Genomic DNA, 22,805 nt, shown 5'->3' on the forward strand with positions numbered 1-22,805 from the left:
GTGGTCCTCATCCCTCATCAAGGAGCCACAGATAAACGTGGTCCTCACCCCTCATCAAGGAGCCACAGATAAACATGGTCCTCATCCCTCATCAAGGAGCCACAGATAAACGTGGTCCTCATCCCTCATCAAGGAGCCCAGTTCCAGCGGATACATCTACAAAACACTTCCATACCTAAGGCTCAGAGAACACTGAGAGAGGAAGAGGGGTTGGGCCAGAGGATCAGGGAGTTTGATATGAGGCTGTGTCAGAAGCTACACCTGTCCCTCTCAACAGCACGACCATCCAAATGAACAGGAGGACAATAACTACAGGTATGCCACAGTGGATGGGAAATGCCCACGAGACCCAACCCTTCTGAAAGTACTACAGCCAATTAAAGTATGCTTCAAGTGAGAGAGTCTTCCCAAAGGAAAGACACACTAAATGGTTATCCAGTATTAAATGGCCAGACTTGAAAACATACAGAAAAGTGGCATTTTATACATTGAGCATGTTGTATATAAGAATATATAAATATTTATACATACATAGATGCATGCAATAGCAATTAATGAAAAAAGATGCCATGAATTTGACAGAGAGGAAGAAGGAATTTACAGGAGGATTTGGAGAGAGGAAAAGGTATATTATAATCTCAAAAATGAGAGAAAAGCATTCCCCTCCCCACAGAAAATTTGCTATATAGCTGAGGTGACCCTTCGTTTCGGATCCTCCTGCCTCAGCACCCCCCAGTGCAGGAATCACACAGGCACGTGTCTGCCCTCTTTTGATAGCTCACACTTTGTTTAGTTTGTTTGTTTCTTTTTTCAGCCTGGGATGGAACCCAGAGCTGAAAATGGGGAGATAGGCTGGGGTCGCCCTGCCCAGCTTCCACACTGATATTTTTAAGCAGGTATAGAAAACAGGGGAGGTGCTGGGGATGTGGTTGTCAGAGCACTTGCCTAGCATGCAGAATGCCCTGGGTTTCATCACCAGGACCCTATAAACTGGGCATGGTAATCCCAGCATGCAGGAGACTGAGGCATTCAAGAGTTCAAAGCCTGAAACTATTCTCAACAAAAACGACCAACCAAACAACCAGCCTTGTTCTCCTGGATGATCCTGAGTTAGCATCTGGAGGTTTCTGAAACAAAACAAAACAAAACAAAACAAAACAAAACAAAACAAACAGGTGCCCTAGGCTCCCCCGCCCAGAGCAGGTGCACACTCACCAGGCTACATGAGGTGGAGGGCAGCCCTGGGGGGCTCTTCTGGGATGAGCTGTCTGAGTCAGCACCGAGGTTCAATTTCTCCATGGATATGTCTCTGCAGGACAGGGAGAAGGGTGAGTTGGGAACCTAGGACTCTGGGAAACAGGAGCATCAGGCGAAACTAGGGCCATGCTTCTTCCTTACCCACTGTGCCTGATCTCGGAGCCCGGAGACGCATTGGGACTAAAGGTGCCAGTGGCCACAGCATTAGGGATGAGTCTCCGGAGCAGCCGCACCCAAGTCGCCACATCAATGTTCATCTGTCTGGCACGCTGAAATGCCTTCCCTGAAGTCACAAGGGTAGGGTCACCACAGGTGACATCCTGAAGTCCTTGGCTGGCCAACCCAGCTCACTAGGACCTTCCTTACCTTGCTGCTTGGAGAAGATTTTTTTCTGCCTTTGGAGCCTAGGGATCCGCTCAATGATGGGGTTACGGAAAGTGACCTGTGGGGACACAGTGAGCTGCAGTGGTCGCAGGAATCTACACATACACAACCTATGCATGGGGCGCCATGACACCAAGCATCCTGAGAACCTAGCTTGGCTCTAGCAGCCACGCAGAGTAGAGCCTTTGGCAGGGACTATGCACAGGAGCGTCAATGACTTCACTCATGGATTCATCCAGCCATGGCTTCAGAGCTTGGTAGACTGTTGGGAAGCAGGGGACTTCACAGGGAAGGGTGTCATTGCAAGAAGCAGGTCTCTAGCTGCCAGATCTACTCCCTTCCCTTCTGTCTCCCTGTCAGCGCGTGAGCAGCTCGACCCCACAGAAGACCAGAAGCAACAGGGTGAAGGGTGAACAGCTACAACCCTGAACAAACCCAACGAAACCTGCTTCCTATAAGCTTATTTTGCCCGAGTATTCTGTCAAGCAACAGAAAGCTGATGAGCATGGAAACAGTGCTCCGTGCACTCACTGTCTGCCCTCAGAAGTTCTCCTCACGAGACAGAACCTGACAGAAACAATGGCAGGGGGAGCTCTATTCTGGGCATAGGTAGGGGAGTACAGTCCATCATGGACAGAAGACATGGCAGCTTGGGCAGTGGGGTCTACAGTGGCAGAAGATTGAAGCCCAGGCACATCTCAGAGGACCAGGGAACAGAAAGCAGCAGGACTTAGGGCCTGAGAACAACTCTAGTGACATAACTTCTGTCAGTGAGGCTCCACCTCCTCAGGGTCTTATTACCTCTCAAAAGAGCCAACAGCTGGAGAGCAAGTGTTCAAACACAGGAGCCCTCATGGGGACTGAAATAGTTAAAGTTAGCTGTCTAGTTGACTAGAATAACCTAGGAGACCAGCCTGCAGGCACACTTGTGAGGGATTCCCTATGGTAGTTATGTCTATTGGGGAAGATCCCCCAAAGCTGTGTGAGCTTTTCCCTAGGTGGGGGTCCTGGACAGGATGGAGAGGAGAAAGCAAGTTGAGCACCAGGCACTCAGCAATCTGCTTCCCAAGTTCGTTTTCTATGCAGTGTGACTAGCCACCTATTGCTCCTGTTTGACTTCCCCATCATGGTAGACTCTGAGCCAAAAGAGACCCTCTTTTCCTTAAAATGCTTTTGTTAGGGTGCTTTACTACAATCACAGGAAAAATGCCTAAGACAGGAACATCCATATTCAATCCACAACAGGCTTCCATCTTGAAAAGGGAGGATGCAAGCAGTCAGACCCTTCTCTAGAGGGAAGGAAGGAGTCTGCACCTAAGACTGACATGGAGGGGGCTGGAGACATGGCTCACTGGTTAAGGGCACTGACTGCTCTTAAAGAGGTCCTGAGTTCAATTCCCAGCAACCAAAAAAAAAAAAAAAAAAAAAAAAAAAAAAAAAGACTGACATGGAAGTCTGGCAAACAAGTCTCACATCACCTATGACTTGACTCCCAAGTATAGCCCCAGGTTGGCCACACTGGTGGCATCTGGCACGGTTGTTAGGCTCAGCAATCCCAAAATGGCCCTCTGTATTGAAGATTTTGTCACAAGCCTGTGGCTCTATTTAGGAGGTGGTGTAACCATTAGAGGCGGGTCCTAGGAGAAGGAAGTGAGGTCACTGGAAGTTTGTCCACATACAGGACATTGGGAGTCCAGCCCCTTCCTGAGACTCACTTTGTTTCTGCATTCTGTTGGGTGCACACGCCTCCTCCACTTACGCTGCTGGCATAATGACAGGCTGAGCTTCAAGCCCAGATTCACAGGGCTATGGGACCGTGGGCAGAAACCATGGCCAAAATAACCCTTTCTGTTTCTGATTATTTCAGGTACTTGTCACAGTGACAGAAAGATGCCATACATACCTGGGAACTGAGAAATATATTCTGGGACTCCTATCTTAGACTGTATCGGAACCAAGAGGGGTGGAGCCTGGCCCTTTGCTTCAGAAGCCCCAGTGATGAAGGGGCCATCCATCTGTGAGACCCGTGATGACTTAGCCCAGTACTCCAACACACAGGCATCGATCTCTAGACCCAGAGGGTGCCATGTGTGGAGATCAAATTTAAATTACTCAAAACGTCAGTGGGAAAAACTTTGGTTTCCAGTTACACCAGCCACAGTTCAGACAGAACATTCTACCCATGGTAGAACTCAGCATGGTGGGCTCAGTGACAACAGCACTCTGGAAGATTCTGTCAGCTGCAGCCATCCCTTGCTGTTAGGCTGCCACCACCACCTTGAGTTTGTTGGTGCTGTCATGCAATGCTGGAGATGAAGCCAGAGCTTTGAGGGTGTGAGCCGAGCACCCCCACAAGGCTCACCCAGTGCTTGGTCTTTTGAGACAGACCTCACTAGACTGCAGTGGCAGAAAGTGGTTCTGGCTTGTTTTTCTGTTTTCCAGACAGGGTCTCTGTAGACCTGACTGGCCCGGGACACACTACGTACATCAGGCTGACCACAGACTCAGAGGTCTGCTTGCCTCTTTTCAGAGTGCTGGGGTTAAAGGCGAGCACCAGCATCACTTGGCCCTGGCTGTGGTTGCTGAGTCTTTACACTCCTGTCCTCTTGCTCATCATGGGGTTTGAGGCTGGATGACATCTAGTTTTAATGTCTGTTTGTTTAATGTATATGAGTGTTTTGCCTGCATGTATGTCTGTGCAACACATGTGAACATAGTGACTGAGGCCAAAAGAGGGTGTCAGATCCCTCGGAACTGGAGTTACAGACAGCTGTAAGTGGCCATGTAGGTGTTGGGAAACAAATCTGGGTCCCCTAGAAGAGCAGCCAGTGCTCTTAACTGCTGAGCTATCTCTCCAGTACCCACACCTAGTTTTATCTGAACTAGAAACGGGGTCCATGGCTTTGTGCATGCTAGGCAAGCATTCTACCCATTGAGTCCCACCTATCACCAGACCAACACTTGATTGACAAGGTACAGCCTTCTGGGAGCACTGTCACATGTGCAGTTACCACTGACTCTTCCTTATGTGCGATGTGCAGCCCCTGGCACCAATCCCAGCTTGCATGAAGCCCACTTCCCATTAAGGCTCAGAAGCATCTGAAATTTATCTCCCCATGCTAGACAGTCAGAGGCAAGGAGGCAGGAAACATCTTGGGGTCAGAAGTCAGAAACCAGGCTGTACCTCAGCCACCAGGCAGCCCTGGGGTTCCATGTCCAGCTGCACCTCATGCCTCTCGTTGTCCAAGAAGTCCTCCAACTTCAGAAATTTGAGAGCACACAGACCCCTCTGGTCACGCCAGAACACAGCCAACTCCAGCTCCCGAGCCTTAAGAAAAACCAGGGCCATCACTTCCTGTGTCTGACATCTGAACTCCCCTCTGACCCCCGCTGCCCCAGCACGGCTCACCCTCTCCAGCTCCAGGGTAAAGCTCTGGTCCCAGGCATTGGGGCCGCATGGCTTCCAGGCTGTTTGTCCCACCACTGTGTTGTCCAGCTTGAGCACGGTGCTGACCTCAGCTGAAACCAGGGAAGGGTGGCAGGCAAGAGGGAGGGGAGGGCTTGCTCCATATCCTATCAGAGTCCCTCAACCCCCTCGATGCCCTGCCAGCATGTGTTTCATAATAAAGCCTTTAATTCAGTCTGTGGGTTTGGGGGAAAGGGGTTGCTCATTTTTGTATGTTTTTCTTTTGGTTTTGAAATACAATCTTACTCTAAAGACCAAGCTAGCCTAGAACTTACTAGTAACCCAGATTGGCTTTGAATCCTCCTGCCTTAGCCTCTCCGGTGTTAGGGTTACAGGTATGCACCATATATCAGCCCTCATTTTTGTTCTGTTTTTGAGACAATGTTTCATGTATCCCAGGCTGGCTCTTAACTTCTGATCTTCCTGCTTCTACCTCCTAAATTATGGAAGGCTGGATATGCGTTTGGTTTTTGAGACAGTCTTGTGTAACTCAGGCTGGCCCTGGATGCTCTGTTTTTAGGATGATTATGAACTTCTGATTGTCCTGTCTCTAATTCCAAGCCTACTGGGAGTAGAGGTGTGTGCTACCATACTTGGTTTATCCAGTACTGGCAATCAAACTAAGGGCCTTATGCACGCTAGGCAAGCTCCACTTAACCTCTGTCCCCAGTCCACTGAGCTTGTGTAAGTGCAGATCCATGGAGCTCAGCACACACACTGCCAGTCAGCTCCTGCCCTTCAGATGGCTCCTGAGCATCAGTTCCAGCTGATGGGGACACCCTTCCTATTGAACAATCTCTAGCCTCTAACACCTACCATTCGCTCTATTTCCTGTCTCCGTGGGTCTGTGGCTCTAGGACATGCAATGACTGGAATCAGGCCATCCTTGTCTTCTTGCACCACCCTCAGTGTCTCTGTGCTATGGCATGGTTCATCCTCTCCTTGCTTTTTTTTTTTTTTTTTTTTTTTGGTTTTTCGAGACAGGGTTTCTCTGTGTAGCCCTGGCTGTCCTGGAACTCACTCTGTAGACCAGGCTGTCCTCGAACTCAGAAATCCGCCTGCCTCTGCCTCCCAAGTGCTGGGATTAAAGGCGTGCGCCACCACCGCCCGGCTGCTCTCCTTGCTTTTAAGACTGAATCCTAGCCCACTGTTTGTGCAAAACACCATGTGCCTATCCACCAATGACATGGCTTTTCCCTTCTTGCCATTGTGAATAATACCACCAATCAGGCATCAAACAACCTAAACCCCTGCTCAGCTCTCTGATGGACACATAGAAGCTGAGATCATATGATTATTACTAATTTCACCTTTATTTTTGATGGAAGGAACCGAGACCTCAAATATAGTAGACAAGTATTCTACCCCTAATCAGTGACTCCAGCCCCTCCCTGGAAGATTCTAGGCAGGTACTCTATCACTGCGTCCTGCCCATCTTCCCACTGGGGGTTCTAGGCAGCTCTATCACTGAGCCATGTCCCCAGCCTCTGCTCTGTTCCCCATGATAGCTATTTCATTTTGCATTCCCACACCCAGCACAGGTCTCAATTTCCCGGCATCTTTTCTTACACGTGTGGAGTTTCTGCTCTCTTTGTCCTGTTGTTACTGTTTTGGTGAGTCATCCCAATGGATGTCACATTTTTCATTTAATGGATTCATTTTAATTTTTATTTACTTTAATTTTTATGTGTACATGTGCTTTGTATGCATGTATGTATATGCACTAGGTGTGTTCCTGGTACCTGATGAGGTCAGAAGAGGGTGTCAGATCTTCTAGAACTGGAGTTAGGGATGGTTGTGAGCAGCTATGTGGGTGCTGGGAGCTGAACCTGAGGTCCTCTTCAAAAGTAAAAAGTGCCCTCAACTGCTAAGCCGTCTCTCTGGCCCCTAATTTTTATTTTTGAATTATGTGTATGTGAGAGAGAGTGGAAGTTTGTGCACGTGACGGCAGTTAAAAGGCAGCTGGTGTGGGCTGGGGTCCTCTGCAAGTTCAGTGCATACCCTTAACCACTGAATCCTTTCTCTAGTGCCGAACAACATGCCAATAGTTCAAAAGCCACGGCAGTTATGGCACCGGCTCACTCAGCTGAATCGTGAATCACTTGAGCCCAGTTTGAGGGCAGACTGGGCAACAAACTGAAGCCCTGGCTTTAAATAAGCAAATAGACAAATCAATAAAGAAAATGCTACAAATGCGGCCACCTTGCCCACCCAGCCAGCCAGCCAACCAGCCTCCCCCTGACCACTCACTGGCATTCTCTGCCTCCCCCCTGAGGCTGCTCCGTCCACTAAGGCTTCCACTTCGGCTGTAAAGGCCCCTAGCTGGACGACTCAGGAACGGAGTGCGGCTTTCAGGGGTCCCAGATGCCCCCACTGAGGGGGGAGGGTTCCAGGGGATGGTCTCGGGAAGGTTGTTGCAGCCCACCACTCGTACTTCCAGGGTCCCTGCAGGAGGGGCAGGCTCATGGGAGGCAGGCGGAGGAGACAGCACAATAGGGGCTCTGACTCGGTGTCAGAGTGGCAGGGGTCTAAGGAGGCGACATTCAGGGCAGCCAAGGGAAGGGACTGAGACAGCAGGACTGGGGCTAAGACTGATGATCTGCATGGGCTGCTTCTGGGCCCAGGAGGAGGGTGAGGACAACAGTCTAGAATCAGAACAGAGCAAGAAGAAGGGGTTGCTTGGCTGGTGGAGATGGAGATGGGGACCAGGATAAGAGGGGCAGGAGGTGACGGGGTGAGCACAGTCAAGGTGGGGGAGCATGGAGATCCAGGCAAGTGGTCTCAGGGCTAGGTCCCAAGAGTTCCGTCAGTCTGGAGCCCACCTGTGAGTGGTGCAGGCTTGCTCAAGGTGCTGTAGTGAGTGGCAGGGAAGGGCCCAGGCAGTATCGCGCTGAAGGCTGCAGATGAGGCTGCAGTGAGCTCCTCCCGAAGCAGCCGCCCCTTGGGGTGATCAGCAGGCAGCTCCCCGAGGCGCCGCTCCAGTGACTCCCGTAGCAAGCCCAGCTTCTGGTTGGACTCAGTCAATTTCTCCTGAGCCTGAGGCAGGAAGGCAGAAAGCTGAGGACGGGCACAGGCCCTTCCCAAGAACCCACCCACCTCCACCCACTTCTTCCTCAGGCCTAAACCTCAAATCTACTTAGACCCATCAGGTGGAGCCTTGAAAACTAGGCTTTGCCCCTTACTGGAGCCAGGGCCCTCTGAGGCACCACCCCCACTAAAGCTTCTTTCTGGGCCCCACCTCTCACATGCCCCAGGTTAGGCCTCACCTCTCCCTGAGACTCTACACTCTGCTCCTAGCTTAGACATGGACTGTCTCTCCTCCTTCCTACTGAGGTTCACACCTAGTGGCAGTCCATCTGAGTTATAGCTCCACCCTCATTGGGACCTGTTGCCAGTGAATCCCCTATCTCTCCTAATTCCCTTAAATGCCACGCCCCTAGCTGAAGCCCTCAATGTCACCTCGCTGACTGCCTTGCGGTCCGGGGCCTTTGCAGCACTGAGCAGGCGCAGGACATTCTTGGCACCTTCTGCCACTGCATGCTCCACTCGAAAATGGTGTCGTAGCTCTTCAATGCGTAGCTCTACGGCTCCCAGGTCTGCATCTCCTGTGGACATGGGCCGCACGACAGTGACACCCTTCAGACTAGCCTGATCCCAGACACTACCATACACAGCCACCAAAGCACATCAAGACTCCTGCCCTGGAAGGGACAGTAATCCACCCAAACTCAGTCACTCTACTCAAACATAATGCCTAGAAACGTGGTTACCCAAGTACCTTCAGAGAGATGACACACAGGCACACTGATGACCTAGGCTGAGGGACAGATATATTGTAACAGTCCACTGTCATTCCCAGGGACTAGCATAGGACAAAGGGAACACTGTAATCTACAAGGGCAGATACTAGCCACACCCACCAGCCATCACCCATACATTTCATTTTTCACCAAAGGACTGTCAAAGACAAAATTCAGACTCTCATATGACACTGGGACCCTTCGTGAGACACAGTAAGAAACTGAACGTGTGTCTCCTGGACCAGTGACACGTGCAGCTCATCCCCAGTGAGTTGGTATTGGAGCCAGGGCCTCTGGGTGTGATGGGGGCATGAGGGAGCATGGTCCTTAGAGCAGTGACAGAGTTAGCCGTGTAACACGTAATTCACATGATGGAGTGCAGGAAGGCATGATTCCATCCCCAGCACCGAAAAAGCAGCATCAACAAATAAAACAAGAAACCCAAAAGACAAGCAAGGAGCTGAGTGGAGTGGCGCACACCCGGAATTCCAGCACCTGGCATTAGAGAGTGAGTTCCAGACCAGCCTGGGGTACATGAGACCCTGCCCCTCCCCCCAAAAAAGCAAAGGGGCAGGGAAGATAAAGGCCTGCATCAAGACTGCAACCTGATTTGACTCCAAGGGCACACACGATAAGAGAGGGCTGACTCCCACAAGGTAACTCACTCACGTGTGCCATCACATACACAAAAATAAATAGGGGAAAAAATGAAACGAGAAAAATGTTGGTCATAGTAGCACATGCCTATAATCAACTACAGCATCTGGAAGACTGAGGCAGGAGAATTACCACAAGTTCAGGGCCACTGAGTGAGCAGGACTGATGCTCAGCTCTTGGCATCTGTGATGGCTGTTTCTGTTCTGTTCTATTTTGTCTCACCATGTAGCCCTGGCTAGTTAGGAACTCCCAAAGATGTGCCTGTTTCTGCCTCCTCCGTGCTGTGATTAAAGGCACATGGGATGATTGATTGGTCTGTGTCACTATGCCTGGCTCACCCAGGTTCAGTCACCACTTCTCAGCTCTGTGCATATGTGTGCGCACACACGCACAAATAAATCTTTAAAACAACCCTAAAAACAAGGGCTAGGACACGCTAAGTCCTACAGTGCCTACATAGATTTTACCATTAAACAGTTGGGGGCACAGTTCAATAAAAACACAGGCCTAGTTTATAGGAGTCCCTGGATTCTACCTTAACCACAATGAAAGGAAGGGAGGGAGGAAGGAAGGAACCATCAGGTGCATTTGGCCTGAGGGTGACATTTGGCAACAACTATCCTAGCCCAAACCTTGAAGGAAACAGCCAGAAATAGACAGGAAAAGGCTCCATTCACCGTGAGGTCAATTCCTGCCTCCTTGCCCTTCACAACAGGGCATTATGGGTCGAAGGCGGACCCCTGGAAGGCTGAATGCAGGCAGCCAATGTCCAGGAAGGGTCTTACCTTGGGCCTCATCAGAAGCTGCCTGACTCTCCAGCTGGCCAGCCTGCAGTGCTTGCAGCGCCCGGCGAAGCTGCATGCGGATGATGTCGATCTTGGTCTTACTGTCCTGCAGCATCTGCTGGGCTGTCAACAGCAGCTTCCGGTCCTGGAGACAGACATGCAAGGTGACAAGCAGAGTGAGAACTCAAGGTAAAAGCATTCGTGTGTGCATACAAAGACACACATTCCCACTGTCCTGGGCCAGTGCTGTGACAGGGAGTCCATGGCTCCAACTCTAGCCGGTCTCTGCTACTTTGTGGGGTCTTCTTTTTCCACCCTTTATCCCCTCGGTTACACCCCCATCACTAGGTAGGAAAGAAAGAGAGATAGAGGGGAGGGATGGGGAAAAAGTAGGGAGCGAGGGAGGGGGAGAGAGATCCTTGAGTCTAAATTTCTGTCTTCTTTCTTCTTTGAGCATGACTACTAAGAAACTGCAACCAAGCCCCCTGAATGACCAACAATCACCAACCCTGCCAATTGGGACTCTAGCATTTATATACCCTCTGAAAAGTCCCCAGAATTCCAAACGTCACACAACTGTAATAACTATCTGTAGCTGACAAAACCACGCCTCTGCTAGAGCATGAGGCAAATCTTAGTCAGCTGCTGTGGACGATCTGAAGCAGCCCCGTATCCCGCAGCTGGGATTAAAACAAAAACATATCTTATAATTCTGTATTTTTTTTAAAAAAAACAAAATTCCAAAATTGTCACTACAGCTCCCCCTTCTGTTTTAAGCCATTAACTGTGTGTAGTGGGAAATTATAAACAGAGACATTTTCAATAAAGTAAGTGCGTTTTGGGTCAGTGGCCAAGATTTTCAGGAGCCCTCTCCTGCTCAGTTCCAATCTTTATCAGTTTTGATAGTATCCACAGCTTTTCATTTCCTGGGGAAATATAAACAAGTCTGTATCCCCAACGCAAAACTCTCACTGGCTTCCGTTCTGATGTTCACACATTCTTATAGTATATAGGCAGATTTGATTCCACAGTTTTTTCTATAACCCGGTGACTCTCTCTTGCTGAGTGTTGAGGTTTTTCTGCCTGCTTGTTATTTCCTGGCTGACAAGAGGCAAACTGCCCCTACTTTTTTTTCTGTAGAGCGGCAAGCTAGACCCCTGAGCTAGGCCCTGAGCTAGGCCCCAAGGCTATTTCTGGACAGTAAGAAATTTGCTACAACGCCAGCACACTCCTGAAAGGCTAGGTCTTCTTTCTGGCATATATTTTTTTTAAAAAAAATTCCAGGCTGGAGAAATGGCTCAGTGGTTAAGAGCACTGGCTGCTTGCTCTTCCAGAGGTCCTGAGTTCAATTCCCAGCAACCACATGGTGGCTCACAACCATCTGTAATAGGATCTGATGCCCTCTTCTGGTGTGTCTGAAGATATCAGTGTATTCATATAAATGAAATAAATAAATCTAAAAAAAAAAAAGCATTCCTTATACAGATGCCTCATTTACAATTTTTTCCTTCTTTCTTTCTTTCTTTTTTTTTTTTTTTTTTTTTTTTTTGGTTTTTCAAGACAGGGTTTCTCTGTATAGTCCTGGAACTCACTCTGTAGACCAGGCTGGCCTTGAACTCAGAAATCCGCCTGCCTCTGCCTCCCAAATGCTGGGATTAAAGGCGTGCACCACCACCTCCTGGCTTGAGTCTTATTTCTTTCTTCTCCTTTCTTCTTTGAGCACAACTACTAACAAACTGCAACCAATACCCCCACCCCCTCCCCATGACCAAAAGCCACCCACACTGCCTACCAGGACTGTAGCATTTATATATCCTCTGAAAAATTCCCAGAATTCCAAATGTCCCACAACTGCAGAAACTATCTGCAGCAGGCAAAACCATGCCTCTGCTAGAGCACAAGGCAAATCATAGTCAGCTGCTGTGGACAATCTGAAGCAGCCCCGTATCTGATACCTGGGATTAAAATAACATACTTAAATTAAGTATATTCTTATTTCTGAGTTTGTTAAGAAACAAAAATTCCAAAACTGTCAGTACAGTTCAGCCTTGTGCCCTCAGCCTTGCTCTCTGCTATGGGCCTCAGTGCCCTCATCTGCAAAGTCTGGCCCTCCACTGGACTGAGGACTCACAGCCCAGTTTAGACCAGCTGGAGCTACATCCGCCACACCTCTCTGAAGAGCTCTGTGCAAGCGTTTGCAGAGCCACACACAAATGGCCATGCACTGCACTAACATGAGAAGCCTACAGAAGACCAACCCAGAGGCAGGAAGCAGTCTAGTAGCTGCTAGCTGGGACACAGCCTCCTAGCACAGCGATGAAACGTTCTGGAACAGTCTTACCTTGGTGCTGCCATTGCTATAGGTCTGGATCATGTTTTCTGCCCCTTGTTTGACCTTGAGTTCAATGGCCAGCTGCTTCTCCAGGCCAGCCACTCGGCTCAGGTTGGTGGATGAGCAGATAGGGCTGCCCTCTGCAAGGGACTGGGGAGCATCTGAGGAAACAAGAAGAGAATCACACAGTGGTCACGTCAGTGTACCCAGGAGACCCAGGAGATTTTGTCCCAGCCTAGGAAGTCTTCATCCAGAAAAGAAGCCTAGGGGAAGTGCACAGGCTAGAGACATACAGCTCTCAGTGACAGAATGGACTTCAGCATGAGCTAGTGACCAGATATGCAGCTCTTTAGGCCTAGCTGGAAGAAATGCCCCCATCTACCTCAGAATGTATAAGCCCACTGGTGTGAGTGTGATTATGTCTGTAGGCCACAGGTGGTAGTACCCTAGATGTGGGTGTGGCAGTGTACATGTGTGAGCGTATAACGATACTGCTTCTTGTTGCACAGCTCAGCTCTGATCTCTAGGGGCTTCTCGGATTGCTTTAAGACTTGGCTGTTGTCAGAGGTGAGGTCTGCAACTCAAAGAGAGATAAAGTGGTGGGGAACAGCAGAAGAGGCTTATGAGACTCTTGGCTGAATTCTACCAGCATTGGACCCAAGAGCTGACACAGCCAAATGTAGAAGGGCTGAGCCTGTTGGCTGTACATAGAGTCTGCTGTGGATGGGGCAATGGTGGGATACCTCTGAGGTTGGTGTGACCCAGTGGGAAAGCTCCAATGTCATTGTGGGCTAGTGTGTTTCTCTAGGCATAAGTGACAGGATGCAAACCTTGGTTGCTGTTTGGATGAGACTGTGCTACTATCTCTCGAATCATGTAATCATGTCTGCTGTGTTGCCCAGGTGGCATAATTAACTGTGTACTTCTCTGGGCATATGTGTGACAGTATAAACTCTCTGGGTATCTTCTGGTGTTCCTGTGACCGTGAACATCTTAGCTACAAGATGAAGGCACTGTAGCCTTGCTTTATTACTGTATGAACATACAAAACTACTGAACTCTGGCAATGATAAATTGTGTTGTGGGTTTTCTTTTTGTTTATGTGTGCACATATGTGCATGCACGTGTGTACAGGGAAGCCAGAGGGACAGCGGGTAAGTTCCTCAGTTGTTTTCCTCCTTTCCTTCTTTCCTCCCTTCCTCCCATCCTTCCTCCCTTCCTTTCTTTTTGGGATACAGTCTCACTGGGCCCGGAGCTCTCTGAGCTGACTTGTGTGACTGAGCAGTGAGCCCAGAGAGCCTCATGTCTCTCCCTCCCAAGTGCTAGGATTGCCAACACATACAACTTTCTACTTGGGTGCTTGGAATCCAAATCTGCATTTTAATCTTACACAGCATCATTTTCCTAGCTAAACCATTTACTAGCACAGCGCCTCAATCTGTGGGGTTTTATTTTACCCACAATCAAAAACAAAATACGGTGTTTTTGAGTGCTGGGATTAAAGGCATGTGTCACCACTGTCAAATTAAAAAATAGGTTCAAATCTGTAATCTCTGCCACTCATGGGACTGAAGCATAGCCCTGCTCTGGCAGCTTAGAAAAAATTGGTCTTAAAAAACATAAAAAGAGCCTGGAGGTGGTGGCGCACACCTTTAATCCCAGCACTTGGGAGGCAGAGGCAGGCAGATTTCTGAGTTTGAGGCCAGCCTGGTCTACAGAGTGAGTTCCAGGACAACCAGGGCTACACAGAGAAACCCTGTCTTGAAAAACCAAAAAAAAAAAAAAAAAAAAAACATAAAAAGAGGGCTGGAGAAATAGCTCAGTGGTTAAGAGCACTGACTGTTCTTCCAGAGGTCCTGAGTTCAATTCCCAGCAGCTACATGGTGGCTCACAACCATCTGTAATGGGGTCTGATGCTCTTTTCTGGTGCGTCTGAAGACAGCAATGGTGAATACATAAAATAAATAAACAAATAAAAAAACATAAAAAGAAAACAAAAATGAGAAGAGCATAAGTATATAAAACATACACACAAAATTAAGCAAAAAACAACAGAAAAATAGTCTACAACTGCTGATGTATTGGAATGATTTAGGGAGCCTTGAGGGTGACAGATGTCTAATATTTGTAACTCAGTTATTGTCTGGGAAGAGCTGTAATGGTGTCCTTGGGTATCTGGTGTTATCTGGACGCTGGTGTGTCTATCTACGTACTCCTAATGCCAAGGACAGCTTTGAATGGGGCCTGGGAACAGGAGTGACTATTCCTCCGGGTGCTGGTGGCTCTGTGAGTCTGGCCTCCCCCTTGGCTTCTGTGGACAGTGTCCTGATGGAATGCAGCTCCTGGTCTTTCTGCTCACCACTCCCTGCTGAAGGGTCAGGCAGCACCACATGTGCATGCAGCTCCTGCAGCTGCTGGTGCAGCAAGTCAAGGCGTCGAGCGGAGCCCCGCAGCAGCAGCTCCACAGGGGCCAGGTTGCGGCCCAGGTCAGTGGTGGCTCGCCTCAGGTTCTCAGCGCCTTCCTTCAGCTTCAGCTCTTTCCGGATCTCCCGCTTCAGCCTTTCTCGTTCCAACTCCAGCTGCTGCTGCACCCCAGGGGCTGCCAGGTCTGCCCCAGCCAGACCCAGCTGCTCCAGCAGCGACCAGCTGCGAGGCTCACCCTGTAGGGGGAGGGACACACACAGAAGGTCAGAAGCTAGAGGGCAGGTGGCCTCACCAGGACACAGCCCACCTGACCCACCACTCCCCTACCTTACTCCACTCTAAAATCCCAAGGACAGAGGCCTGACCCTCGTAAGTGGGATGTCTTGGCCAGAGAGATGGTTCAGGCTCTGCTGCCGAGCCTGCCTAAGTTCACCCCCTAGGAATCTCCAGAGTGGAAGGAGATGATTAAGTCCTAAAGATTGTCCTCTGACACCCCCAATGTAGATGCACAAACAAACAAACAAACAAACCGGGGGCTGGAGAAATGTCTCAGCAGCTAAAAACATAGTGCTCTTGCAGAGAAACTGAATTCAGTTTCCAGCCTCTAATTCCAAATCCATGGGGGACCTAATGCCTCTGCAGGCACAGGTATGCATATGTATATAACCCCACAGATATAACATATGCATAATAAAACAATATCAATAAGTGAATAGGAGGTCAAAGACTAGGCCAAGCACAAGGCCCCTTCCTTCCCTGTGTGCACACCAGAGTCTCCCTTAATTTGTTATCTGTTCAGTGGGGTTCTGGCAGAAGGCTCCGATGACCCCCTTTCTCTTCTGGTTTCCTGCATTCCTAACCAGGAAGTTCCAAGAGCAGGCTACTGTTTCTTTGCTGTCCTCCAAACCCAGGAGGACCTCAGAGACAGATCCTGGCTTCTCCCATCTGCATTCCCAAACTAGGAGGTCCCAAGGGCTGGTCCTGCTTTCCTGTCTTCTGTGTCTGGTACTCCAAAGAACACAGTTCATCTCCCACGTTTCTCCCTCCACCTGGAGAGCTGTCACCAGTTCCCCTTTTCCTGCCTATGCTTAGTCTTCAATCCAGAGGCACCCAGAACAGAACCCCAGTTTCTGCCACATGAGGTCTCCTTCTGCCATCCTGTGGAGACTCCAGCCCCTACCTCCAGCTCCAAATCCAAAGGGGGATCAGTTGCCATCTGGGTCCTAGGTCTGGTCTGGAGCCACTCCCTCTTCCTGAACCTCAGCCCTGCCAGGGCCTCTGGACTGCCACTTCCTCTTTCCTTCCAGTTCCCAGCATCCTCTGCGCCAGGCCAGCTCTAGGGCAAGTTTTTTGTTGCTGTTTTGTCTGGGGTTGGGAGTTGTTTTGTTTTGTTTTGGAGACAGGGTCTCTCTACATAGTTCTGGCTGACCTGGAATTCACTATGGAGACTAGGGTGGCTCAGAACTCATAGATGAACACCTGCTCCTATATCCTGGGTACTGGATCAAGGGTGTGTGCCATGTAAGAGGTTCTTCCCCCACCATTCCCTATATGGTCATGCCTGGTTCTCTGGAGGCAAGCCAGGGAGAAACAGTCCTCAGTACCTGACACACTGGACACACACATCCACAGTATATTATGTAGCAGGCAGGGTCTTATGTGGCACACAGCATGTGTGTGGACCACAGTCTTCTAGGTGTGCTCACAGTTCCAGCTCTGCGGGTATGAGATTTGCACATCTAGATTGAGGAATCGCCTCTGTCGGACTGGCCTGTGGGCATGTCTATGGGATATTCTCTTGATTGCTAATTGATGTGGGAGGGCCCAGCTCTCTGTGGGCGGTGCCACCCTGGGCAGGTAGCCTGGGGTGTGTGGGAGAAGGAGCTGAGCAAGCCCGAGGAAGTGAGCAGTGAGCGCTGTTCCTCTGTGGTTTGCTTCAAGCTTCTGTCTCCAGCTCCAGCTCAGACTGCACTCCATGATGGACTATATTTTATAAAACCAAATAAACCCTTTCTTTCCCAGATTACTTTTGGTCAGTCTTTTATCACAGCGATGGAAAGCAGACTAGACCAGTTCCCACCTGCAGGAGAGTGGGGGTAGAACATAGGCTCCCAAAGGTGCACACATGTAGCTCTGTGGGTCTGTGCCTGGCTCAGTGTGTACACAGAACACTAATTCACACAGACGCCTGCAGGTGGATGTCTGGGACACAGGCTCGGGAATGCCAGAGTAGTCTCACTCATACTGCATTCCCCCAGTACCAGTGTGGAGGTGGGACACAGCTTCATAACTGTGCACAGTCCCATGCTTGCCTGCACAGACCCTTATCCACAGCCATGAGTGCTAGTTTGAGTCCCTCTGACACACACTCACACACTCCACCTGCCAAGTGCCATAGCCCACAAGCTCATGCACATGTGTGTGCGTCCTTGCACCTTTGTGTGTCGGTGTGTGGGTGTGTGGTACAGGGCTTCTACACGCTAACACTTCTTTTCAGATGCACCATCCATGCCCCGAGGTCCCTCAGGCCCTCAGCCCTGCTACTGCCTGTTCACATCACTATCAAGAGACCCTCCCATTTGTCCCTTGTCCCCAACTTCCCCCTAAGAATCAGAACAGCAAGTTCTGTAGGGAGTGTGTGTGTGTGTATGCGCGTGTGCACACATCCTTCCGGTACACAGGCAGCATCAACTTCCTGCTTCCTCCTACCCAGATGTCCACCCTGGCTGCTCACAGCTTGGAAGCCTAGGGAGCCTACCTGGCTTAGTAGTAGCTCCCTGAAGCTAATACCAGATAGAAACAGCCCTGAAGGGCCCCAAACTGCAGCCCACAACTGTTTGCCAAATATATACTAAATCTCAACTGTCAGAGATAGCAGTTTATATCAGGATCAAGATACATATGAGAACATTCTATTTCTCTCTGGATTTTGCCATGATCCTAAAAGTGCTCTAAAAAATAAAATATCATATTTTAAAATAGTAGTCATGGTGCTGGAGAGATGGCTCAGCAGTTAAGGGCTCACACTGTTCTTCCAGAGGACCTGAGTTCAGATCCAAGTACCCATAACAGATGGCTCACAAATGCCTGTGACTTCAGTCCTGAGTGGATCTGACATCTCTGGCTTCTGCGGGCATATGTACATACTCCCCAACATATGTAATCAAAGATAACAAATAAAGTTATAGTAGTGGTGCTAACAGCAGCTACAGGCGGAGGCTGAAGCTTGGGAGCATGTCTAAGCTCTGCCTCAAAAGCAGCAGTGACTACAGCCTCATCCAGGTCAGCTAACGTCCCTCCATGTCACAGGTACTGTTTGGTTTGCTTCATATTGCTTTGTGACTGAGTCTCATATAACCCAAGATGGCTTTGAATTCATACACAGTGAGGGCTGGCCTTAAACTCCTCCTGTTTCCACCTTACCAGTGCTAGGACTGTAACATGCAGATGCCAGAGATGGATACATAAGACAGACAGATACAAAACTATCTTCAAAATGAAGAAATTGAGGGCCAGCAAAGCTTGTTGCTGTATGCCTTTAATCCCAGCACTCAGGAGGCAGGGGCTGGAGATCACTTTGAGTTTCAGACCAGCCGGAGCTACACAGTGAGTCCTTGTCTCAACTAAGAAAAAAATAGAAAGAGAGAATGAAAGAAAGGAAGAAAGAAAGAAAGAAAGAAAGAAACAAACAAACAAGCCGGGCAGTGGTGGCACATACCTTTAATCCCAGTACTTAGGAGGCAGAGGCAGGTGGATTTCTGAGTTCGAGGCCAGCCTGGTCTACAGAGTGAGTTCCAGGACAGCCAGAGCTATACAGAGAAACCCTGTCTCAAAAAAAAAAAAAAAGAAAGAAAGAAAGAAAGAAAGAAAGAAAGAAAAAAAAAAGAAAGAAAGAACTAGCTGCGGCCCCATGCCTCAGGTCTCACAGGCAGCAAGAGACAGGGCCAAAATTCACACTAGCTGGGTTCACACTAGCTGGGTTCACACTAGCTGGGTTCACACTAGCTGGATAGAACCCCATGTCCACCACACCATGCAGTAGTGAGCCACCATCATAATGAGCAATATTCTCCCAGGCTCTTAAGCCCTTCTGAAGGGTCGATGAGGCTGCAGGCCAAGAGCACAGATCCTGTGACCCTGTCATCTCCTCACTGTGTATCTGAGCAGTAGTCACCACAGGGGAAAACCGAGGCTCAAAGAGGCCATGGCTGCACTCTCAGTGAAGGTGAAGTTGTCTTCTCATTGCCTCGAGAAACACATGTCAATGTCTGCGGTCATTCTTCTTGTTGTTACGACCAAAGTATATAGAAGACTCTTGTTAGGTGTCAACTTCCTGAGGTGCACAGGACAGTCCTCACCACAAAATGACCCAGGCAAAAAGGCCATTGCTGGGGCCTTGGGAAGGGACATGGGTTCCCAGCTTAAACTGTCATGGAAGCACAGAACTGGCTGAGCCTCCGCCTCTCTCCCCATAAGCATCTCCGACCTCACCCCACCCCCAGGGTTTGCCCTGGCTGTCCTGGAACTCATTCTGTAGACCAGGCTGGCCTCAGAACTCAGAAATCCGCCTGCCTCTGCCTCCCAAGTGCTGGGATTAAAGGCATGCGCCACCACTGCCCGGCCCCCATAACCATTCTTAACCCCACTGCCTCCATCAAAACAAAAACAAGAAACAAGTAAGGTAAAGTCGTTGGACCCAAGAACTCATTAGGGAAGGCAGCATTGGTATTTAAACCCGGCCTCACTGAGCAACACTCTGGCATGACCAGGTCCCACCCACTGTCGCCCACCAGTGCCCCAAACCCAGCAGGCAAAGCAAGTACACAGCCAGCAGCAGGGCCAGCTCAAGCATTGGAGCAAAGAGGAAAGGTGAAGGCCCTTGGCCCCACCTCCAGCAGAGAAGGCCTGAGAATGTGAAAAGCATGCAGGGAGGAAAGGAGGGCCTCCTGGGTCCTCCTCCCCTGGGTGAGTCACTTCTGCCCAGGGACAAGGAGTCACTTGAGGGCAGCAGGGCAAACGCCTGGCCTGATCTTGAGGAATTAGAACGTCAGCTTCTCCACCTGCCGTTACAGATCTGGAGACACAAGACCAAGAACTGTCACCTTGGGGGAACCCTCTTGGCAAAACGGCTAGGAACCCAAAACCCCACTTCCTGAGATTTCAATGCCTGGGGCGTTTCCAGAATCTAGACAGGACATCCGTTTGCCAGACACAGAACAGACAGGCATGGAGACGGTGGAACAGGGCAGCAAGTCCAAGCGGGAATGAACATACGGGAGAAGATAGGAAGGGGACCAAGATGTAGGTCCAGCCTCATTCTGGGAATCACAGCCTCCATATGCGTCCTACATGGGACGCACCAAGCACATGCATGTACTGGGAGAGCCCTACACAGCCCTCAGTGGGCTTGAAGGGAAGCCGGCACCGGTGCATCAGCCTGGAGGTCTGACCTTGTGAGATCGGCAGCACCAGATACGCCCAGCTCCTCGGCAAGGCCGGCAGGCCATCAGCAGGACTGGGGAAGAGGGGTACAGGGGAGACATGGGGGCAGGTGTAGAAGGAGATGAGAACCAGTTACACAGGACAATGGACTGCATGGTGAAGAACTAATGGAGCCACAAGGATACAAAGATCTCAGATTTGGGCCGTTGAATTAGAGGGTGGGAAGTCAGTCACCCCGACCCTGACCCTGCTTCAGTAACACCCAACAGGTCACACAGGGAAGGCATGTGGCTGGCAGATGCCTGTCACAGGTGTCTGTTGTGGGGGAGCAGTGACCCAGCCCTGTCACTTTCCAGACATAAAATCCTTCCTGTCTGTGTGACAGGACACGCCCCACCTGGGTTACAGCTCCATCTGTCAGCCTTAAGGGTGGCTACGGGGAACGGGGGCGGAAGGAGGAACCCGGCCTCAGGCCTAATGAAGTGGCTTAGACACTTCCTCCAACAGGTGCCCATCTGGGTGGCGTCAAGACCATCGTAAAGACGTCTGCAGGCGGGGGTGGCCCGAGCTTTGTTGTGCGGGGGAGGGGATCGGGCCGGGCACTCCTCCGGTCCGCGGCAGGGTGCCAGGCACCTGCTCCCGGTGAAGCGGCACCTGCCAGAAACCGAACGCCGAGGACCCGGAGTAGGGCGTGGGGCCGGGAGGCACCGGGACCCTCAGCTGGCCTCGGACACCGAAGTGGGGATCCCGCTGCACCCGCTGACTCTCGGGGAGGGCCGGAGGAGGGGATGCAGTAGTAGAATCCCGAACAGCACCCCTTCCTCCGACCAGGTCGGCGCCTCCACCTGCTACGAGGGCCCGCGCGGGGTCCCGATGGGGATCTCATCCCGGACTCTACCCGTGCCTGGGGTCCTCCGCGCCGTCCGGCCGCCCCACGGGTGTGGACAAGTCGCCTACCTGCACAGCGTCGCCGGCCATGTCCTCCGGCCGCCCGCCCGCCAGGGGTCCCAGCGCCGAGGGCGGGCTTGCGAGCGCGCGGGCGGATGCGGCGGGAGGCGCGGCGCCCAGACCCTCCCTGGCGCGCTGCGCGCTCCGGCCTGCTGCGCTCGGCCCGGCCTGGCCAGGCCTCCGCCGAGCTGCGCCCTCGGGCCCCAGCGGCTGCAGGATGGGTCACGTGAGCGCCGAGGTCGGCGCCTGGGGAGGAGGCGGGGCGGGGGCGGGGCTCCCGGCGGCCCCCGGGGCTTGCAGCCGGGAGTGGGGTCCCAGTTCGCCGTGGGGTGAGGCAAGCGCTGCTCGTAGCACGGGGGACTCAGAGTGGGCCTAAGCAGCAACGAGCCTCAGAGGCCTTGTCCCCCGCCTCGGAGCCCATTGAAAGCAAAAGTCACGACCCACCAACCACACACACGCACACCGCCCAGCTCCACAGAGGCATCCACCCATATACCCTGAGGCAAGCACAGGGAGAGCCTGCCTTCAAATCCCAGTGTCCTTGGCCTTGGGGGACCACTGTACCCCCTCAGGACAAGGATGTCTGTAAAACTCGAGGAGGAGTAGGGCCAGTGTGCAGACCCCAAGTTCGCAATAAACGCCAGCAGCTGTCACTTTTATCTCATTGTTTTGAAGACTATTTTGATTCATGTGTGTTAGAACTAAGTTCTGGGGTGGCAGATAAAGAGACCATCCTTCTAAATGAAATGTCCGAACAAGGCAAACTTTACTCCTCATCAAGACAGTGTGCTGCGGAAAAGCAAAGAGAAGACAGGAAGTGTATTTGGTTTCTATTCTAATTCAGGTGACCTCACAGTCTTATTCAATTGGCTAGTCTGAAAAAATTGGCGCAGAGGAAATTGAGGAGGAAGGGGAAAGGGGTCACTTGCTCCAAACGATCAATTTCCTAGCATGGAGCAGGGGGTGGGGGGCCTTGTGTAAACAAGGTTTACTGGGTCGGGAGGATTAAAACATCTCCTTAACAGTCCTACAAGGTAAGGGAGATTAGGATTGTAATTATCTAAAACACAAGTTCTATACCATTTGCTAGAAAAGACTCATATTTGATTTCTTACATGTGTATAGATGTGCTTCTTTGTTACGAAACGTGTGGGGTGCCTCTGGAGGTCCGGAGAGGACACGGGATCCCCTAAGATGAGGTTATATACTGAGCTGCACCGCCCACCCGGGTGCTGAGGCCAGCCTTGGGCTTTCAACAAGAGCACCATGAGGACATGCTGAGCTATCTCTTCAGCTCCTATTTTAATCTT

At 50.7% G+C, this 22,805-nt stretch overlaps 1 protein-coding gene across 2 annotated transcripts in view; it reads right to left on the bottom strand.

The window, feature by feature from the left end:
• The window catches only part of Pkn1 (protein kinase N1), a 31,375-nt gene extending 9,660 nt beyond the window's left edge, over positions 1-21,715 (bottom strand). The window contains exons 1-13 of one of the 2 annotated variants that reach the window (XM_028786308.1): positions 21,505-21,573; positions 16,286-16,441; positions 15,041-15,341; positions 12,691-12,842; positions 10,350-10,494; positions 8,567-8,712; positions 7,930-8,143; positions 7,358-7,552; positions 5,051-5,160; positions 4,826-4,969; positions 1,624-1,699; positions 1,399-1,540; positions 1,216-1,309 (exon numbers count right to left, since the gene is read on the bottom strand). In XM_028786308.1, coding sequence (XP_028642141.1) covers positions 1,216-1,309; positions 1,399-1,540; positions 1,624-1,699; positions 4,826-4,969; positions 5,051-5,160; positions 7,358-7,552; positions 7,930-8,143; positions 8,567-8,712; positions 10,350-10,494; positions 12,691-12,842; positions 15,041-15,341; positions 16,286-16,441; positions 21,505-21,525 — 1,896 coding nt within the window. In that variant the 5' untranslated portion in view covers positions 21,526-21,573. Of the gene's footprint in view, positions 1-1,215; positions 1,310-1,398; positions 1,541-1,623; positions 1,700-4,825; positions 4,970-5,050; positions 5,161-7,357; positions 7,553-7,929; positions 8,144-8,566; positions 8,713-10,349; positions 10,495-12,690; positions 12,843-15,040; positions 15,342-16,285; positions 16,442-21,504 lie in introns of both variants that reach the window. The other variant, XM_028786309.1, reaches the window with a different exon arrangement.
• Between the last annotated feature and the right edge of the window lie 1,090 nt (positions 21,716-22,805).

Source organism: Grammomys surdaster, unplaced genomic scaffold, assembly GCF_004785775.1.
Source record: "Grammomys surdaster isolate TR1022 unplaced genomic scaffold, NIH_TR_1.0 125463, whole genome shotgun sequence".
Lineage (NCBI taxonomy): Eukaryota > Metazoa > Chordata > Mammalia > Rodentia > Muridae > Grammomys > Grammomys surdaster.